Source organism: Heliconius melpomene, chromosome 5, assembly GCF_056956725.1.
Source record: "Heliconius melpomene rosina isolate 202511_hmr_F chromosome 5, ASM5695672v1, whole genome shotgun sequence".
In the NCBI taxonomy this organism is placed as follows: Eukaryota; Metazoa; Arthropoda; class Insecta; order Lepidoptera; family Nymphalidae; genus Heliconius; species Heliconius melpomene.
In genome coordinates, this window is record NC_140393.1 from 112,320 (window position 1) to 132,646 (window position 20,327).

Consider the following 20,327-nt stretch of genomic DNA (forward strand, 5'->3'; position numbering starts at 1 on the left):
AATTATACATTTCGCAGCAACTATTACAAGCCACAAAACTCATCAAGGCCTTTAAAATATTTACACGTGGCAAGCACAAAATGTCCTATTTGTTCAGAACCGCATGGAATTTTCCAGTGCAAAAAAATCATAGAATATCCATTACAAATAAAACATAAAATCGTTTCACAAAAACAATTGTGCAATAATTGTTTGTATAATCATAACGGAAATAGGTGTATTTCATTGAAAAGATGCCGCCTTTGCAATGGAAACCACCACACTCTGTTACACGAAACCGGAATAAATACGACGCCAAACGGACATCAAACAACAGCCATTGCGCAAAATAATTATGTGGAAAACAATGACCACTCAGTCAGCACTTTACATTTACCTAACAATAATTGTAAAGAAATATTATTATCGACGGCTAAAATAAAGGTTATATCTTCAGATGGATCAAAAAACACTATGAGAGCACTTATCGATCAAGGTTCTCAAATCTCTCTAATTTCTGAAAACGCAGCACAAAGGTTAGGCTTAAAGAGATCACAGTGTAAGGGTGTAATTTTCGGAGTAGGTGAAAAAGAAAGCAATTGTAAAGGGATGCTCAATATCACCTGTAGTTCAATACACAATAATTTTTCTTTTGATACTGAAGTTTATATTATGAATAATTTAATTAAAAATTTGCCGAATAGAAGTTTCATGAAGCCAGCGTGGACGCATCTAGAGCACATTGATCTAGCGGATCCAGAATTCCATACAAGCAGCCCAGTAGATCTTTTATTAGGGGCCGATATTTATTCAACCATCGTTTTAGCCGGTATTATAAAAAACAATAGCGAAAACCAACCCATAGCTCAGCAAACTCAGTTAGGTTGGATTTTATGTGGGAATGCTCAATTTTTTAATTGCAACGTCGTTGTAAATAACACATTTGTATTTGTAATTAACACAACGTTGTAAATGACGACATACAAAAATTTTGGGAAATAGAGGATATTTCCGAGGTATCAAATATGTCTTCAGAAGATCATGAATGCATAAATAAATATAAATCAACAACAAAACGATTAAAAGGTGGTCGATATGAAGTTCGGCTGCCCTTGAAACCCGAAATTCAGAATTTAGGTTCGTCAAAGCACGTAGCTGTAGCACAATTTAAAAATTTAGAGCGTAAATTTTATAAAAATAAAAAATATGCCGACGATTACAAGCTATTTATAAATGAATACATTAATTTAAAACACGTGGTATTGTGTACATAAAACACTAGAAATACGATATCGGAGTGTTATTTGCCACATCACGGCGTGGAGCGAGCGGAATCTATCACTACAAAACTACGTGTAGTCTTTAACGCCTCAGCGAAAACTTCGAACGGAAGTAGCTTAAATGATTTTATGTACCGTGGTCCAAATTTACAGCAAGATTTACAGATGCTTATATTAAAATGGAGGAAATATGAATGCGTTTTTACATCGGATATTGAAAAAATGTTCAGAAATATTTTTGTACATGAATCTGATCAAGTTTATCAAAAAATAGTGTGGCGAGAGTGTCCTGAGTGTCCTATTTCATTGTATCAGCTTAAAACTGTAACGTACGGAACTAAAGCAGCGCCTTTCTTAGCACTTATGACATTAAGGCAACTCGCAGACGATGAAAGGCATAATTATCCCGAAGCAGCAAATATTTTAGAAAATTATTTTTTTGTCGACGATCTAGTTAGCGGAGCATATAGTATTAGGCTCTATTCAGCAGGGGCAAGAGCTAGTAAAAAATTTGGATATGCTTTTAAGGTCTGGAGGATTTAATTTGAGGAAATGGAGGTCAAATCAAGCGGAATTATTAAGCAATATCGACGCGAAATGTCAGCTTAGCACGGAGTCAAATATATTTAATTTTAAAATAGAAAATACTAAGACTTTAGGCTTATATTGGAATTCGCAACAAGATAGCTTTTCATTTAACAGTAATATAACAGAAAAATCACAATCAAAGCCTACTAAACGAATTTTGCTTTCGGAAATATCAAAAATTTTCGATCCGTTAGGCTGGATAGCACCAGTTATACTAAAATTAAAATTAATATTTCAAAAGGTGTAGGAATCGAATTTAGGATGGGATCAAGTAGTTCCCGACGAAATCTTAACTGAATGGATTTTAGTACGATCTGATATAATAAATATAAATAAAATTAATATACCTAGGTGGTTAAATAGTAAAGAGAGCGATTGTATAGAGTTGCATGGATTCTGCGACGCATCTCAAAAGGCATACGCATGCGTAATTTATGCACATGTTAACTCATCGGTCACACTATTCGCCGCAAAAACAAGATTAGTTCCGTTTAAAAAACCGATCTCTCTACCTAAACTCGAACCTTGTGGAGCGTTGCTATTATCGAAATTAATTAATAAAGTCATAACTAGCTTAAATAATCATACAATTAAGTTATATGGCTGGTGCGATTCCATGGTAGTGCTAGGATGGCTACAAGGCGATCCCGGTCGTTGGAACGTCTTTGTTGCCAATAGGGTTAAAAATATAATTAATATAATGCCTAAAGAAAATTGGAGATACGTAAAATCGACGGAAAATCCCGCCGATATAGCGAGCCGAGGAAGTTTAGCAACACAATTACAATTAAACAAATTATGGTGGCAGGGACCACCTTGGCTATTTAACAATGCGATTCCACAATATAAAGAATATTTTACAAATCAAGAAGAGAAGAAACGCCAAGCAAATATTGTACAAAATATACAGAGCCCATACGACATAATAATGGAGTTATTAAATAAATATAGTTCATTTAATAAAATTATAAGAATATTAGCATGGGTCATTCGAGCTATCCACGGCAAGCGAAAACAATGGAGCGGCGAGTATCTCACATTACAGGAACTAAGATATGCAAGTAAATTAATAATAAAACATGTTCAGCGTACAGAGTTTACTTGTGAAATTAATAATTTAAAAAATCATACAGCATTACAATCAAGCAGTAAATTACTAAATTTAAATCCATTTATCGATGATTAACATGACGAGCATTTTTTGTTGACATAAAAAAATTGGATCCAATGTGGAACCCCAGTCACCCAGCTAAACTTTATAACATATAATTCGTCAGTCGTCTTAAAATACTATACTACTATTCTGCGTAATAAACATTTGTTTTGACGTTTTTGAATACCATAATTATTATTTGAAATGGTTCAACACCAAATGATAGGAAATTAAGTAAATATATACAATTTATATAAAAAAAATCCATAAATTGGTAACGTACATGTGTATCACAGAAAAAAATGTTACATTCTTATAATTTTGAGGTCCGTTGTGGCGCAGTGGCACAAGCATGCGACTATAAACGACAGGTTCTGGGTTCGATTCCTACTCGAAGAATTAGAAAAATATTTAATATTTTCATTACCTCACTCTGGAACGAGGCAAAAGTAATTTTATAATATCAAAAAAATATACGAAATATCTTTTTATTTATAAAAATGAATCGCTGAATGTGTTGCTAAGCGCAAATCTCGAGAGCAGCTGAACTGATTTCGCTAATTATTTTCTTATAATATTCCTTGAAGTACGAGGATGGTTTTAACGGAGAGAAAACTTTAAAAAATTGCCAGAAATGGTCTGAAATCAATACTTCTATATTCCCACATAATAGATCCGTATGAATACTTAAAATTCAATTTGGACTTTAATTCACTACTATAAAGTTTAAATGTTACTAGCTGGATTCCTGGAAGGCAAAACAATTGAGTGACGTTAGTGTCGTATAAATATTATAACCCAAGATCCCAGAGCCGCCAGACCGACGTCATTTTAGCAAAGCTTAGTCTTACATGTAGTTAAGACAGTATGCTTACACTAACTTGAAAATGGGATCCTTTCAGAGGTAGCGAAAAATAACGGTACATCTTTTTCTTTCTGGGAAAATGATGAAGCCATCGGATTGATCTGGTTGCTTATGAGGGGTCTTAAAATAGTCCGTAAATAATGTATTTAAAATTTTATGTTTAGTTTAATGTAATTTTCCCCAATTATAAAGAACATTTAGGACGTTTTTTAAAATATAAAAACGAGAATTTCTACTTTAACGCAACTGGAAGTGTGCTTTAAGTTGGCACTATCTCTGAAGGTTCTTTAAGTTAGAGAGTATACATACGGTCTTAAATACATATTAGACTATCGATCCTCAAAATTTCAGCTTTGCTAAAATGATGTAGGTTCTGGGGGCCCTGGGATCTCAGTCTATTAATGTCAATATTTGTCAATATTTCTATGGTAAAATGTCACTTGAAATGTAAACGTCTCTTTGTGTTCGTCTATATTACTAAATCTAAAAGCCACAAATTTTATAAAATTAATAAAGTGTTGTGTATTTGTGACTTACTAAATATGCCTTCTATAAGGCGATGGACAAATTTAGGCAGAAGAATCAAACCGTACTACCCAGTACGTGAAGATTGCAATGAACAGACCCGTGAAGCGCGATAGTTGACTGATGATGGTAAATTTGAATCGAGCTGCTTTTTGTTACGATATATCAATTGATGCCAGCAGTGCCTACAGCTGTGTTGCTATTGGACCTATGAACTCAGTTTGCCAATATTGCAATTTGGTGGCGCAATGATTTTATTATTAGGAGGAGGATTGCCAGTGGTTCCACGTTCAATGCAAGCTGATGAACTGAATTCATGTTTAAAGTCCTGCAAATTGTGGCAACATGTCAAGGTATTTTTTCAAGGTATTACTTTCGCAATGGCTATAAACAAATCCCAGGGGCAGTCATTAAGTGTTTGACAACGGACGGCGTTGTCAAATCAAACAAGCAAAGGACGAAGAGAGAGAGAGAGAGAGAGCGAGAGAGTTCATTGAAATGTATTTTTCAATATAATTAATAAAATAAATATCCGCAATAATGGTCACCCTTCATTATATTAAGGGAACATTATGTATATGTATGTATATTAATAGCTTATACTCACTTAATATGATTAAAATCATCATTTAACAGGTGAACAATTAGAATAAACAATGATTTTAAGATTGACCTTCTATTATATAATATTTTACTTTAAAACATAAGGCAGATTGCGCATTTCATCGTCTATTCTCATAGTCAAACGGAACCGGAATAAAATATTTCAAAAGCTGGCAACCTGCTTGCGGCAGGAATTTTCCAGGCAACCCTGTTTTATAGTGTTCAGAAAAAAAAGCTTTAATTTGATATATAATTCATTAAAAAAACACATGAATGCAAATTATTAACATTTAGTGACATGTTTAAATCAGGCAACCCTAGACTTGCGGCAGACTGAGAGCTGGCAACCCTTAATTTTCCAATTCCTTATGCGATTATCTTTCAAATGGTGTGCGATTCATATAAAAAACATATGAGTGCAATTTTCTCCAAAAACGAGTTACGAAAAAATGTAATTAAAGGTGATTGCTATAATTGATTGATTGATTCTTCCAGGCAACCCAGGTGTAATCTGTTCTACTAATCATGTATTATTCATTAATATAGGTTTAATTAATAAAACTGGTAGGTGCAGGTTTCAACGGTGGGATCTCAGGTTAAAAATGACTACGTGTTTCATGGTTTTTTAGAATTTTTCCCCTAAGGGTGCCAATAAGGGGTTGAAAGTTTGTATGGAAAAATATTTAAATCGCCACCGAATTTTATAAAATTTGAAACTTAGGGCTCTTAAAAATTGCCACATTAAACACATGAACACATGTTTCGTGGTTTATTTTAATGTTATTTGAACACATGTTTCGTGGTTTATTTTAATTCATCCTCTAGGGGTGCAAATAAGGCATTGAAAGTTTGTATGGAAAAATCCTTAAAACACCACTGATTTTTATAAAATTTGAAATTGAGACTCTTTAAGATATTTCATTGAACGTGTGTTTCATGGTTTATTAGAATTCACCCCTAAGGGTGCAAAGAAGCAGGTTAAGCTGCGCGCGGCCGCTAGTTTGTAATAAAATAATAATATTGTTATTATTATAAATTAAAGCTTTCTTTCAAGTTTCATCAAACTGTACATAGTGCGCAAATTTGATTAAAATCAGTTCAGTATTTTAGAAGTCTATCGAGGACAAATAACGTTTTATATATAACTAGCGACCCTCTTGCGGCTTCGCCCGCTTTTACTACTGGATTATTCATATAATGTATGTTTGCAAAGCACTTAAGATAATGTGAAAACTAATTAAACCCTAATACAACCCGCATTTTCGTAGTTTCAATAAGGATTTTCCAATTGTTTTACACAGCAAGGATTTTTAGTAGGTACCGTAATTTTAAATCTGTGCTACTAATCTTTTCAAGTATTTATTAAAATATATTTAAATGATAATTTTTAGATAGTTAAATGACTATTTTTAAACGGAAGAAATTATAAACAAAAACCTACCTACTAAATATATCGCTGAAATAATACATTCAACTCCAATTATCAAATACGTGCAAACGCATCTAAATCTACGTTGCTATAGAGGCAGGCGGGTTTTTTTTTTCGAGCTTGTGGTTAATGCTGAAGAGGGTATTCTGTCCCTGATGAAAAGCAAGCATTACGTAGCTGCCTGTGAAGAAAATTAAATAGAATAGAACGGCCGGAAATCGAACCCGGGCCGCCCGCGTGGCAGGCGGGCATTCTACCACTGAACCACCGATGCTTGTAAGCCAGGCGGGCGCGGCGGACACATGGCGTTTCGCAGCAAGGATTTTTTGATATTGTAACAACTTCTAAAGTACTAATTAAAATGAAAAACAGTAAAAGACAGTTTTGGTCTACATTAAATGGCCAACGTAACTAATTTACTTATTTATATGCTGAGAGTAAGGGATAAGTAAAACTTGAGTAACATACAGCTGATGTGTCAACGGCGGGATGTGTCAACAATTAAATGCGTTTTTCTGTAAAACTATTCGCAATTTCGAAATAGTGTAAAAAGCAAATTTTATCTTCGTTTAACGTAGAAAATTAATAAAGTATTTTAAAAGATAAGGATTAATACTATTATGGAAAAATTAGACTCACAATAAAAAATATATTGAAATTATTATTTTTAGACAGAAATATGATCACTACACGTTATTCTTAAAAGATACGAATATGCTCTCGCGGACTTTTTTGTAGATCTCATTAAGAGGAACAATACTCCAGTACATTATTTTCATGTAGTACTTACCATTAAAGCAGCGCATGCGCGAAAGTCTCTCAACGGGTAGGACTTTATACACATTTATCGTATTTATGTTAATTTACATAAGAATGTACAAATAATAAACTATATATAAACCTTCTACGAAAAATACTCGACCTAATGGTGAAAACCGCATCAAAATCCGTTGGGTGGTTTAGAAGAAGAAGAGTTAGAAACAACAGACAGACACGAAAAGCGACTTTGTTTTATAAGATATAGGATAGATAAAAATCCAGACTGCATAGAATTAAAAAGTAAAAAACAAACCAAACCCAATAGTTCATTAGGATAAACTTCTGTAAATTTCACGAGGTTCCTTGTACAGATTTAATTAGTACAAGAATGATAGGTCGACATTTAATAAAAATAAAAACTAGCATGTCTATCAACACTAACGGTTCTCCGACGCTACGTCGGCCGGTGCCTTCACGTGCTTAATGTTGATATTTGTTGCTACTATACTAAGACTTAATCCTTAAAAACGTGATGTTACTTGTCATGAATATGTTATCGTAAAATTGAAATCGTAAAAAAAGCAGGGTAGGTAGAGGGAACATAGTGTTAAGACATTCCGTTCCCCTCTTTCTGCCGAATTCTCGCCACGACTGGCTTGTGTATTCTGTAATAATTTTAATTTATTTATATTCAAATTCAACATATTCTTTTTTATGTAGACTATCATAAGCACTTTTGAATCGTATGTTTGTTCGATACAACTACTCTCTTCTTATTCATTCACTCCATTACTCTGTACCTTTTTTTTAACACATGCGACTGTAAAGGGGGCAGACTCGAGGAAATGGAATATTTATTATATTCTTTTCCATTTTCTTATAACGACACAAAGCACAGCGTTGACTTCCGTCACTCAACATTCATGCCTCCAGAATTCGGCGGAAAGTGAGGAACAGAAGTAACTTAATGGAAACGGAGTGTATTAACACTGGTTCCCTCCACCTATTCTGCTATGTAAGGGATTATAACGATAATACCCTATAAAACCTGAAAGTCTCTACGCATACACTCAAGAAGTATGGCTGCCACAGGCTCTTGGACCATCAGCATATGTAGTAGTAGTACATAAGTGGTACCTGCAAGTATTAATAAGTTAGCAGTTAGATGGAAGTGCCATCTACATAAAGGGGAGGTTACGTGCAAGTGCAAGGCAAGTGCAATCGACGCGGGGCGACGTCGCTTAACGTAACGACGTAACGGCGCTTCTATTTAGTAAGTCGAATAACGGCGACTCCTTTCTTAATCTTTATTCATTATTTATACTCTGTATATGTAGTAGGTTAGTCAACTGTGACGTCCGGCGTTGAGTCGCGCTATTGTTTTTGCCGTGCGTGAGTATTTGATTGCTTCCGATTATTGTGTTATAACTAAGAGACGTTTGGTGAATTTTAATTTTGATTATTTCTATCTATCTGAGGCCCTGTCTGAAGATTTTTTTTTTATTTGAAAGCTTTTGCTTTTGAAAGAATTAATAAAATACTGGTTCAGGCCATCCAGTTTAAAAACTAACTACCCTCCATTAAAGTATGTTTTGATGTGTAACAACCAGTAAATATTTGCGACATTTGATTCGTGTGAGTTGTGAGTGTACTTACGTGCGGGCGCGCCCAGCGCGTGCGGCGAGCGCGGCGCCGGTCGGCGAGGCTGGCGCCAACGGCGGGGAACTCCGCGTCCTCCCACAGCGTCGCTCCCCCTACTCCACCCACACCCGCCTCCCAGCACCTGCTGCACATCAAACCAAGGACACTTCATGTTCTAGAATGGACTCTTCTTACTGTTTACTATACATGTAGCACTTTAATTACTTAAACAAAGTTAAATCTCTTGCCCTAGAGCTTCGAGCCATTCTCTAGTAATAGAACGAATACAAAATAGATTCTTGCGGTACCTATTATTCTCGAACGGAATTTAAAAAAAGAAACTACCTTCTTATTGTCAGCAATTAAATCATTTCCGAATGATCTTTAGAGAAACGTAGAAGGCTGTTAGATATTTTGGTTGATAGGTTGACTGCCCTCAGCTACTCAATAAGTTTAATAGCCATAATATAAGAACCCTCCTTTATCCCCCAACCCAGAAAACAGTGTTTGGATCAAACTCTCCTGTTCCTAGACTTTGCAAGTTGGTTAATGAGTACAGCGACCTATTTGACATTAATGCTGATTCAACTAGCAAGATTCGTTTAATATTGAACACCAAAAGTCAAACATACTAAAAATATATTAAATTTAACGATTTTCTTTTAATTTTCTTTTTTACTTGTTTTGTGCATAAGCTTAGGAGTTTTTTTTCGCTGTAATTTAGCAAGATCTATCTACCTGTAAGTGTTTGTTACATTTAGTCTTAGTTCCAAGTAGAGGAGAGCGGGGCCAAAAGTTCCGATTTTTTTTTAACTTCAAATATTGCTACGAATACTTGATTTCAGTATTTATACAATATAATAAAATTCAACTTACATATCTAGACTTGCAATTAAAACAGTAATTTAGGGTATTCTTTGTAAGACTTTTTTATTATGAATTTTTTTATGACACAAGTCGGAAAGTAACAACTTACCCCGAATTGGGGCAAGTTGTTAACAGACCGGGGTAAATTGTTACCATATTTTTTAAAGCTATTATTTGCAAAATAAAAAACAATAACTAATCGAACAAATCCTGTTTATTTAAGGAATAATCAACAGTATCATAATAATCAGCAGGCGCAAAAGCAAATCTTTTTTAACCGACTTCTGTAAGAAAAGGAGGTTATCAATTCGACTTGTTTTTTTTTAATGTATGTTACTTCATAACTTTATATTAGGTGAACCGATTTTGATGATTTTTTTTATTTGAAAGGTAGTGCTTCCCATGTGGGAACCATTGGTGGGTTTGGTTTATTTTTAACAATGGTACCTATGAGAAAATCACATAAGTATTAAATTTGTATTGGCACGTGTGCGACAAAATGACGAATATCTCGATATCACGCCAACCGATTCTAATGATTCTTTTCTTATATGGAAGGATACAATTCAAGGATAGTTTGATGAAAGTTTGGTTAGGTTCCGATTATAAAGTCCGGTCAAAATTAAGAAAATTTGTTTTTATTTTGGTAAATTTTAATTATACTGGAATAGTTACAAGGGAAAACTTTGTTAAAATTATTGTCAGAAGTAAGATTCCCCATCGTGTCATTTCTTTACAACCAACCTCAAAAAATATGTTTTCATTTTCAACCGACTTCAAAAAAGGGAGAGGTTCCCAATTCGCCCGAATATTTTTTATGTATTTTCTTGTCAATATACCAAAATGTAAGTTTCCACAAAAATAATACGTAATTGAGTCAAGTTTTACATATCACAACAGATGCCACTCGTTAACAACTACTACCACCATAACCAACACTCGTTTAAGAAGTATCCTTTTAAGGTTACTTATCAGTAACAGTTTTTATCTTAGTCCTGCAATCATTGAAAACTACATCCGCTGCTCTTTGCATCAACTCATATGACACATAACCTCGAGTTGTTTTTCGAGCATAAGTCCGCATGTTACTAAATGACAACATTTTTTAGTATGAAAAATTACAATATTTACATCCTATTATTGGTACAAATGAATTGGCGAAAGTTTTTCAGAGGTCACAACATGCCCCAAAAAAAGAAAACATCTAGCCCCAAAAACACGTGTTGAAAAAAAATTAAATACAAATAAGATTAGGAAACATAAATAATTTACAAATAGTGTTCCGAAATAGTAGATACAATATGTAAAAAAAACACTAACATACTCGAGGCTAATCGTTAAAATTTGTGAGACAGACCAAAAATATCAAATGCGAAAATATTTACAATCGTGCACCAACGACACACGTGTGCTATTCCATTGGTTTCGGGTGCCACTGGATTGTTCAATATGCTGGCCATGGGTGCGCTATCACATTGCATTTCACTATATGTTTACTAAATATTCCTATCACTTTTCTCCACGAAATTATTTCCATCGGAACAACTTACCTCGGTAACTTTTAGCCCCGTTCTCCCCTACTATGTATCTTTTTTGTATGTATTGATGTAAACAAATGTTGGTGGATCAATAAATAAATAAATAAAATAAAAAATAAATAGGTGCAGTTAACAATCAAGTAATTCACTACCCGTACCCGCTCCGACGGCTTCAGAACCAAGCTCTGCACGACTAACGTGACTAAATAACATACTGACACCCTATATTTGCACCGAGCGCATCGCGGTGTCCGCACGTTACCTGCTCAGAGTGGACCGCTCCTCGCGCAGCAGACACGAGCCCGCGCCGTCTGCAACAACAGAAACACTTCCTTGTAGTTTGTGATTTTTGACCTTAATTATAAATCAAAATTATAACCACTGACATAATATACGTCTAATTAATTTGCTGTCGAAGTGGCAGCTCTCCACACTCCTCCTTCAGTAGCTACGAGCTGTGAGTGAACATACATATACGTGTGTGTGTGGTGTGGAAGTGCCGTTAGTCGTTGCGTTGCGCCAGTAGAAAATTAGAAATGTTAAGCCTTGATGCTTAAAAACATTGCTTAATCCCGTTACAGGCAACCGTGGTCTGTCTGTGTAGCACGTCGCCAGTACCGCGGGACGGAGGAGGACCATTTCCTGACTCTACTATACAAGTGAACGCGCACCGTTAATACTTCGTGTTTAATTTGTACGATTATAACTTTATGTTAGAATATATTATTTTAGCATAATATAGAGGAAAACTATTCAAGCATTTTAATCTGATAATCTAATACTACTAAAATAGGCTAAATGTCATTGGTCCACTATTCGCTTTAGGTGCGAGTCGGACGCGCCCTCCACATTTATAAAAGTTAACAAACTTAAACCAATATGCACTCATTTTGTTTGAAACTGACTTAAACTACACATATAAATTTGTAATGATTTTTTCTATAAAATATATTTAAAATTTCACTCTCGAATGTCCTCCATGTATTTGTATTGTAAGTACCCTATACATTTTGATAACGCGATGACTTTCATATAAAGCGATCCTATAAGGGTTCCATGTCTTTATAATTAGTTATAAATATGAAGCAATATCGATTCATAAATGTTCGTACCTCTCGATTGCTTTGATTCAGAAGCTTCATTTCTTCTGTGTTTCAAGGGATATTCATTTTAGCTTGATACCTTCACGCGGTTTCGCGGTTAAATGGTCTTCATAGACGGATAGCAAAATGATTACAAGGAGTCCGTGTTTACTTTTTGAGGTACGGAACCCTAAAACACACATAACATTCTACCTTACAGGACTATAATCTCAGAATAGTGATGAAAACGAAAAAGTCTTGTTTATAGTTTAGTTCAAAACTTCAAACAGTACAATTAGCTCGAAGTAACATCGCGCGGCGCGGCGGCGCGCGGGGGAAGCGGGGGTGCAACGAGTGTGAAATGCATAGCAAATTTCAGGCACTTTCACCGTTCGCCGACGAGCGTCAGTGCGTGACTGCCGGCACCGCCAGCACCGCCGGCACGGCCAGCATGGCCTCCGCTCGTCAACTCCTCACGACATACACAACACGCAACCAGTGCAACGAAACTCCTATACGCAGACAGTAGCCAGAGACTATACTTCAGATTATCATTAATCAATTCCATTTTTATCTAAAATAGTCGTCGTAAGAAAAAGAATATTATCTATTTTGTCCAGAACGCGATCTGGAGTGTTTCTAACTTTCTATTATAATATCGCTCTCTCGGGCAACCAGGCGAGTCCTCGCCCGCAACCCGCAAACCACGCCCGCGTCTGTACTCTATACTCGATTCACGAAGGCATGAGATAAAAGGTAAACATGTCAAAAAAAGGTTCTTTTGCATGAAAGTTTTGATGGAATTATTATATTAATTTGAAAAAATATTTATTTATGAATTTATGGAAGTAACAAACTAAATGAATGAAAGATAGCACAGTAAATAATATTATCTTATTATAGAAATAGCATACCGGTAAGTAAAGCTCGAAAAAATATTTACAAAATTCTCATTTTTTTTTTACACTACAATATTTTCGTTAATAATTTCTGAAACACAAACATTTAATAGTATAAAAATAAATTACATACTGTAATTATGACAAGTGAACATTTTATATTAAAACTAGTGGACCCGAACGCGGCTACGCCCGCTTTAACTATACGGATATTTATTAAATATATTTATGAAATTATTTTCAGTTTTCAATAGAGAGATGCGTTAAGCAAGCTCATTTTGGGTGACGTTTTCTAACAACAAACTTTGCAAATCACAAGTTACGTACCTTTTAACTCATGACACAATGAATCGAGTATAGTAGCTAACACGTGACGAGTTCACGACTTAGTCGTACTTATTACAAACCCCAGAAAGCCAGATATCATAAATGCTGATGACAGTTTCATGCTATGCATTTTATTTTTTGGCTTTTTGCTTTTGCTCCACATTCTAGCTGTAAATAATAAAACATTTATGCGAGAAATATTAATAATTTCATGCAATAATGCTTATTTATCCTCTTCCTACAATTTGAACAACATTTGATCTACTCTGTCCACTCGGCGCTTAACTTCATTATTTCTTTTTGCCCATCGCTTTGTTAATGGTAATTTTGACTCACTTATGTATTATACATATTTCAAAAATGGTGATACTTGTTTTAATGATATATGTAGGTATACATATCACGCAGGCTTCTAGCGACCAAAGAGATATCCTAATCGCACAAAGATGGATTCGCCATATTTACAAAGAGAGAGGCCAGTCGTGGCGCAGTGTGTGAGTAAGTAAGACCGCGACCTCGCGCACTGTAGGCGTGTCATATGACATGTGTTAATTAGGTATCGCTTCAAGAGATACAAACAATCACGATACTTGTAACGAGCCCGTACACGTTAGTCCGTAACTGCACGTACTACGTCACTATACGTATCAGTCAGTACTCACTGGAGACGCCGTTGGTCTTGTGCAGGGCGGGTGCGAGCGCGGGCGCGTCGGCGGGCGCGCGCGTGCGCATGAACTTCCTCATGGTGGCTCGGCGACCATCACATCACTATTACAAATAATTTAAATAAGGTACACTAGGTGTTTCTTAAGAAAAATGCAAATTAATCGTAACACGAACTTCATTTTGCTTGGTATTTACTGTTTTTTTGTGTTTGTTTATTCCTTAGGTGACGCTTCGATAGCGATGCCCGACTTTCAATCCAAAACATATAATTATTAATAATTTTGCGATTTGATCGTGACGATATTTATCACTTATCACCGCATTTGAGTCGGCTGCTAACGGCATCTCACGGCATCACACGACACACCGTGCAGGTGCCAAGTATACGCGAATCTACCAAACGTAACGTAATACTGAATTGACCATTTATTTTGATTTTAGACCGATACGCGAGACGTACTCAGCGAGGCACCAGTTGAACAGCGGTTCAGTCGGTCCTGCACAAACTCACTAGTAGCAAAATAAATAACACGCGCGTAAACACTTCGAGTTAGCAATACGAGTGCAAGCGCCGCCGCCGCACTCGCGCGCACTGCGCGTAAACACCACCCGCCTGCTTGCCTGCCGCGCACTGACCGTGACAGATGACAGTGACAGATGCCAGTATTGCCCGCTCAGAGTCAGACATTAATAGAACATAGGGCAGATTTTAAAAACAGGTAAAATAGTAACATTAGTTGATAATGAATATAAAAATGGTTAATTTATTTAACAAAAAAATATTATCCTATTTATTGAGCTAATTAAATTTATTCGTATATGTATTAAAATTTTAAATATATTTCGGCGGTAGCTCTTGTTTAATTTTAGACCACTTTTCGTAAAAGTAATCCCTGGAGTGGTGCGAGTGGAACAGTTATTTTATAACTTTGCTTTCATAAATATAAATCATGACTTGATGTTTACATTGTATGAGTATTGATAATGTTAAGCTTTTTGCGCAAATTATATTCCATCAGCTGTAAGCTCAATCATATTCTCTAAAGGTTTTTTTTTCAAAATACTTTGTACAAAGCAAAGTGCTTTCTTTGCAATAACTTTGCAAAGAAAGCACTTTGCAAAGTTATTGCCTTGATAGTTAATAATAATAATAATAATTGTGAAGACCTACCTCTGATGGAATTTGAAGCAGTAGACGAAAATTTATTAAAATATGTTATCAATAGAACACATAATTGGAAGGCTACCGGGACTGACCGGATTCATAATTATTGGTATAAAAAAATCACTAGTATCCATAAACCCTTACTTACACATATTAATAGCTTCATAAAATCACCTAATACATTGCCACAGTTTTTAACCCAGGGAATAACGTATATGCTCGCTAAGGACAAAACTGACATTCGTAATCCCGCTAAATATAGACCAATCACCTGTTTGCAGACTTTATACAAAATCATTACATCATGTATCACAGAACTTATTTACAAACATATAGAAACCAATAGTATATTAGCTGAGCAACAAAAAGGATGCCGACGATATAGTCAAGGCTGTAAAGAACAGCTAATCATAGATTTAGTAACTTCCAAACAAGCTCTTACAAAAAGAAAAAATATTTACACTATGTACATAGACTACAAAAAGGCCTTCGATTCCGTTCCACATTCTTGGCTTCTATATATATTAAAATTGTACAAAATAAGTCCCATCATCATAGAATTTTTGAAATGTAATATGCAAAAATGGACTACGAAATTAAAAGTAAACAATAATGGTCATACTGTAGAAACTGAACCAATTCCTATACGTAGAGGTATATTTCAAGGGGACTCTCTGAGTCCTGTTTGGTTTTGCCTGTCAATAAACCCGTTGTCAGACATGCTTAACAATAGTGGTAAAGGCTACAACATAAAACAAACTAATGCACAGTACACATTGTCTCACCTCATCTATATGGACGATATAAAGCTTTATGCATCAAACCTTCAAGACATAAAAATGTTAGCAGATATTACAGAAATGTTTTCAATAGATATTAAAATGGAATTAGGAATAGATAAATGCAAAATGCAATCAATACGACGTGGAAAGAAAGAGAATAATACATATGAGTTAAGAACAGGAGAAGAAATTGAAGAAATAGATAATGATAACGGATACAGATATTTAGGATACCAACAAACTAGACAAATACATCAAAAAGAAACTAAAACAGAGATTAATCAAAAATTTAAACAAAGACTAACTGCCATTCTCAATACAAATCTCAATTCTCGAAACACAATTAAAGCCATAAACACATTCGTAGTCCCAATACTTACCTATTCATTTGGTATTATACGTTGGTCCCAATCAGAGCTACAAAAGTTACAACGCACAATCAATACGCAAATGACAAAATTTAGAAAACATCACCCACGTTCTTGCATTCAAAGATTAACAGCGCCTAAACATGAAGGAGGAAGAGGTCTAATAGACATTAAGAACTTGCATAATAAACAAATAACGTCACTTAGAAAATTCTTTCACAATCGTGCACAAATATCCGTATTCCATAAAGCAGTTGTAAAATCTGATTGTAATTATACTCCTTTAAATCTACAAAATGAACAAAATCAACAAAATGAAAAAATTACCACCTTAGAGCAGAAACTTAATGTATGGCAAGCAAAATCCCTTCACGGAAGACACCGCAATGATCTTCTTAGCCCAAACGTCGACAAAATTGCGTCGAACGCATGGTTAAAGAAAGGCGAATTATTTCCGGAAACGGAGGGATTTATGTTAGCCATACAGGACCAAATAATAGAAACGCGTAACTACAAAAAGCATATTATTCATGACACCCAGATGGATCTATGTAGACACTGTCACAGCGCCAGTGAAACAATACAGCACATAACAGGTACTTGTAAATCTATTGCACAGACGGATTACAAGCACCGGCATGACCAAGTGGCATGCATTGTTCATCAATATTTAGCCAAAAAACTTAATCTAATAAGCGAAACTGTCCCATATTATAAATATAAACCACAATCAGTAATAGACACAGCCGAATATAAACTCTATTGGGATAGAACAATAATTACAGATCGAACAGTTCACCATAATCGTCCGGATATAACATTACATATTAAAAAACTCAAAACAGTTTACCTCATAGACATTGCAGTACCAAACACTCATAACCTTTCATCTACGTTTACAGAAAAAATAACAAAATACACAGATTTATCCATAGAACTGAAATCACAATGGCAAGTGAACACAGTTAAAACTATCCCAATCATACTTTCATCTACAGGTGTCATACCAATCACATTACACTCTTGCCTTAAGCAACTTGATCTTCATCCTCTTCTTTACATTCAATTACAAAAAGCAGTAATTCTGAACACATGCCGTATTGTTAGAAAATTTTTAGCATACCAATAACTATGTCATATGAAGTTTCCTAATGTTTGACAAAAGTCCGCATTAGGAAGAGAATCCCCAGAAATGGGAGAAATATTAAATTTCTTTAAATAATAATAATAATATATTTATTAAATTAATATTTGATACATTACAATACAACTTTAATCGTTAATAACTGCAGTAGTATAAACTGTGTTGCAGTTATTAGCTCCCGCCTCGCAGCCGTCCTTCTATATAATAATGTATACAATATAAATTGTAAATTAAAAAAAATAAATAGTAGCAATAAATAGTAAAAATTAAAAATACAAAAAATAATAATATTAATAACAATACTAATTATCATAACATTAAAACATTAATATAAATGAGATAGATTAAAAAAAAAAAACAATGAATTAAATAAAAACAAAAAGAAAAATAAAATAACAATTAAACATTTCTCTGAAATGGTGATGCTGATGATGAGTGAAAGTGTATAAACAAATACGTGGGCGTGTGGATGTTTGTATGTGGGTGTGAGGGTGTATGTGGGTGTGAGCGTGTATGTGTGTGTGTGTTTCGTGTTATTTAGTTAAAGCCTAGTAGGTGGATAGGAGGTTCTCTGTCTGTGCATAACTTAACTCTACCAACCAGTTAGTTAAATTAGTTTTGCACTGTTGATAAGTTAAGGGGTATATATTTAATTTCTTATGTATTTTATTGTATAAAGTGGAACTAGAATAATAATATTGTCGGCTCATTAACGCTGTACTACGCGGCTCTACTAGACAGATTTTATCGGATCTACGTTTATTGGACACAATTTGGGCATCATAGGGGGTCAATCTATGTTTTCGCAAAATGGAGCACAAAACAAATAGCTGACGAACTGTTAACACTTTACAGATCACATATAATTCTTCTGTAGGAAAATGTATCGGTTTAAATAACATAACCTTTAGAATGCACCTCTGAGCTCTCTCCAGAGGAAGCAAAATCGATCTAGTAGCACCACCCCAAGCTGGTATACAGTAGGTAAGTATCGATTTGACAAGAGCGTAGTAGACCATCTTTAAAATTTCAAAGTTAGCGCTAGACCGTAATTGTTTAAAGATGTATGCAAGTTTTCGTATACGGGAAGTCATAGATAATATTTGATCCTTCCAGGTAAAACTTTCGTCAATAATAACTCCTAGGTACTTTATAGAAGAGCACCGAGTTATTTTATTACAATCACAATCAGCACTGAGGCCAGAAGAGCATCTGTGTGCAACCAATGAAAATGGCTCTGGTGGCTTAAAACGTTTGTGACCAAAGGTCATGAACACAGTTTTTTCCACATTCAAGGTCAGAATGTTACAAGACAACCAATTCATTATAATTGAAAGAGCTTTCTCACTGCACTCACGTGTATCGTTCCAATTATTACCATGAACAATGAGAGCGGTGTCATCAGCATATGAAACGATTTTGCAGTTCGGTATCTTGAGATTGCAGAGTTCATTCATATAAATTGAGAAGAGAGTGGGTCCCAACACACTGCCTTGAGGTACTCCATATGACAGATTGGCTTCATTACTAATGGTACTATTAATCTTAACTACTTGAGTTCTTTCAGAGAGATAGCTCCTAAAGAGCTGCAAAGCAACTCCGCGTATGCCAATTTTTTCTAACTTATTATACAGAAAAGGTAGAGAGACAGTATAAAACGCCTTGGAGATATCTAGGAATATACCAATTGTCTTCTTTTTCCTATCTACATTTTGTACAGCATTCTCCACCAAAACCATAATTGCGTCCTCTGTAGAACGGCCAGATCTAAAGCCATATTGGTTGGAAGCAAGTAAGCTAAATTTATTTAAGTAAGATGTCAATCTTTTATTTATAAGCTTTTCTAGGATCTTGGAAAGAGTACTAAGTACTGATATGGGTCTATAGTTACTAATAGAATCTTTACAACCTTTTTTATAGACTGGATGGACCACAGCCGTCTTGAACACTTTTGGAAAAACCCCTTGAGTCAAACACAAATCACAGACCCAAGTAATAGATGGAGTAAGAATGTCTACAGTTGCCTTAATAATAGACGATGATATACCATCCCACCCCACTGCACATTGACCATTGAGACCGTTGATCAAGGATCTGATTTCTGAGCTATCCGTTCCACCCATTACCATCGAATTACGCACTGTCTGAGAAGCCATATAAGGGAAATACGTCTGAGAAACGTCTTTAGAGTAAGCAGCAGATGCAAGTTTTTTCCCTACATCCGCGAAGTAATTATTGACATTATTGACAGCTACGATCGGATCGGCGGCTAGTTTTAAGAGATTTGCTGAAACTTTCGTATTTTCTTTGGAGATGTTACATATTTTTTTTATTAGGTACATTCCAAGTTTTTTTAGTATTTTTATTAGCTTTCTGGAACTCGTTGTTTTCATAATTTGTTTTAACTTTCTTTAATAAGTTATTGCAGAAATTTTTATATCGTGAATAAGTGATTTTTAAGATTGCATCATTAGGATTTTTTTTTGATTTTTTATAAAGTTTATCACGATTGCGTATACAGCGAAGTAAACCAGGAGTAATCCAGGGCTTAATAATTCGTTTTCTGCTAGACGAGACAATAGTTCGAGTATGCATTTGTATAGCAGAGGATATTGTCGATACGAGTTTCAGTGCTGCATCCTCTGGATCAGTACTGTTTAGAACAAC

At 35.0% G+C, this 20,327-nt stretch overlaps 1 protein-coding gene across 7 annotated transcripts in view; it reads right to left on the reverse strand.

The window, feature by feature from the left end:
* Positions 1–14,830, reverse strand: part of LOC146538740 (calpain-11-like) — a 29,270-nt gene extending 14,440 nt beyond the window's left edge. The window contains exons 1-4 of one of the 7 annotated variants that reach the window (XM_085185742.1): positions 14,397–14,826; positions 14,198–14,303; positions 11,490–11,538; positions 8,838–8,967 (exon numbers count right to left, since the gene is read on the reverse strand). In XM_085185742.1, coding sequence (XP_085041868.1) covers positions 8,838–8,967; positions 11,490–11,538; positions 14,198–14,279 — 261 coding nt within the window. In that variant the 5' untranslated portion in view covers positions 14,280–14,303; positions 14,397–14,826. Of the gene's footprint in view, positions 1–8,837; positions 11,539–11,613; positions 11,879–12,339; positions 12,500–14,197 lie in introns of all 7 variants that reach the window. The other 6 variants (XM_085185741.1, XM_085185745.1, XM_085185746.1 and 3 more) reach the window with 6 other exon arrangements.
* Positions 14,831–20,327: the final 5,497 nt, after the last annotated feature.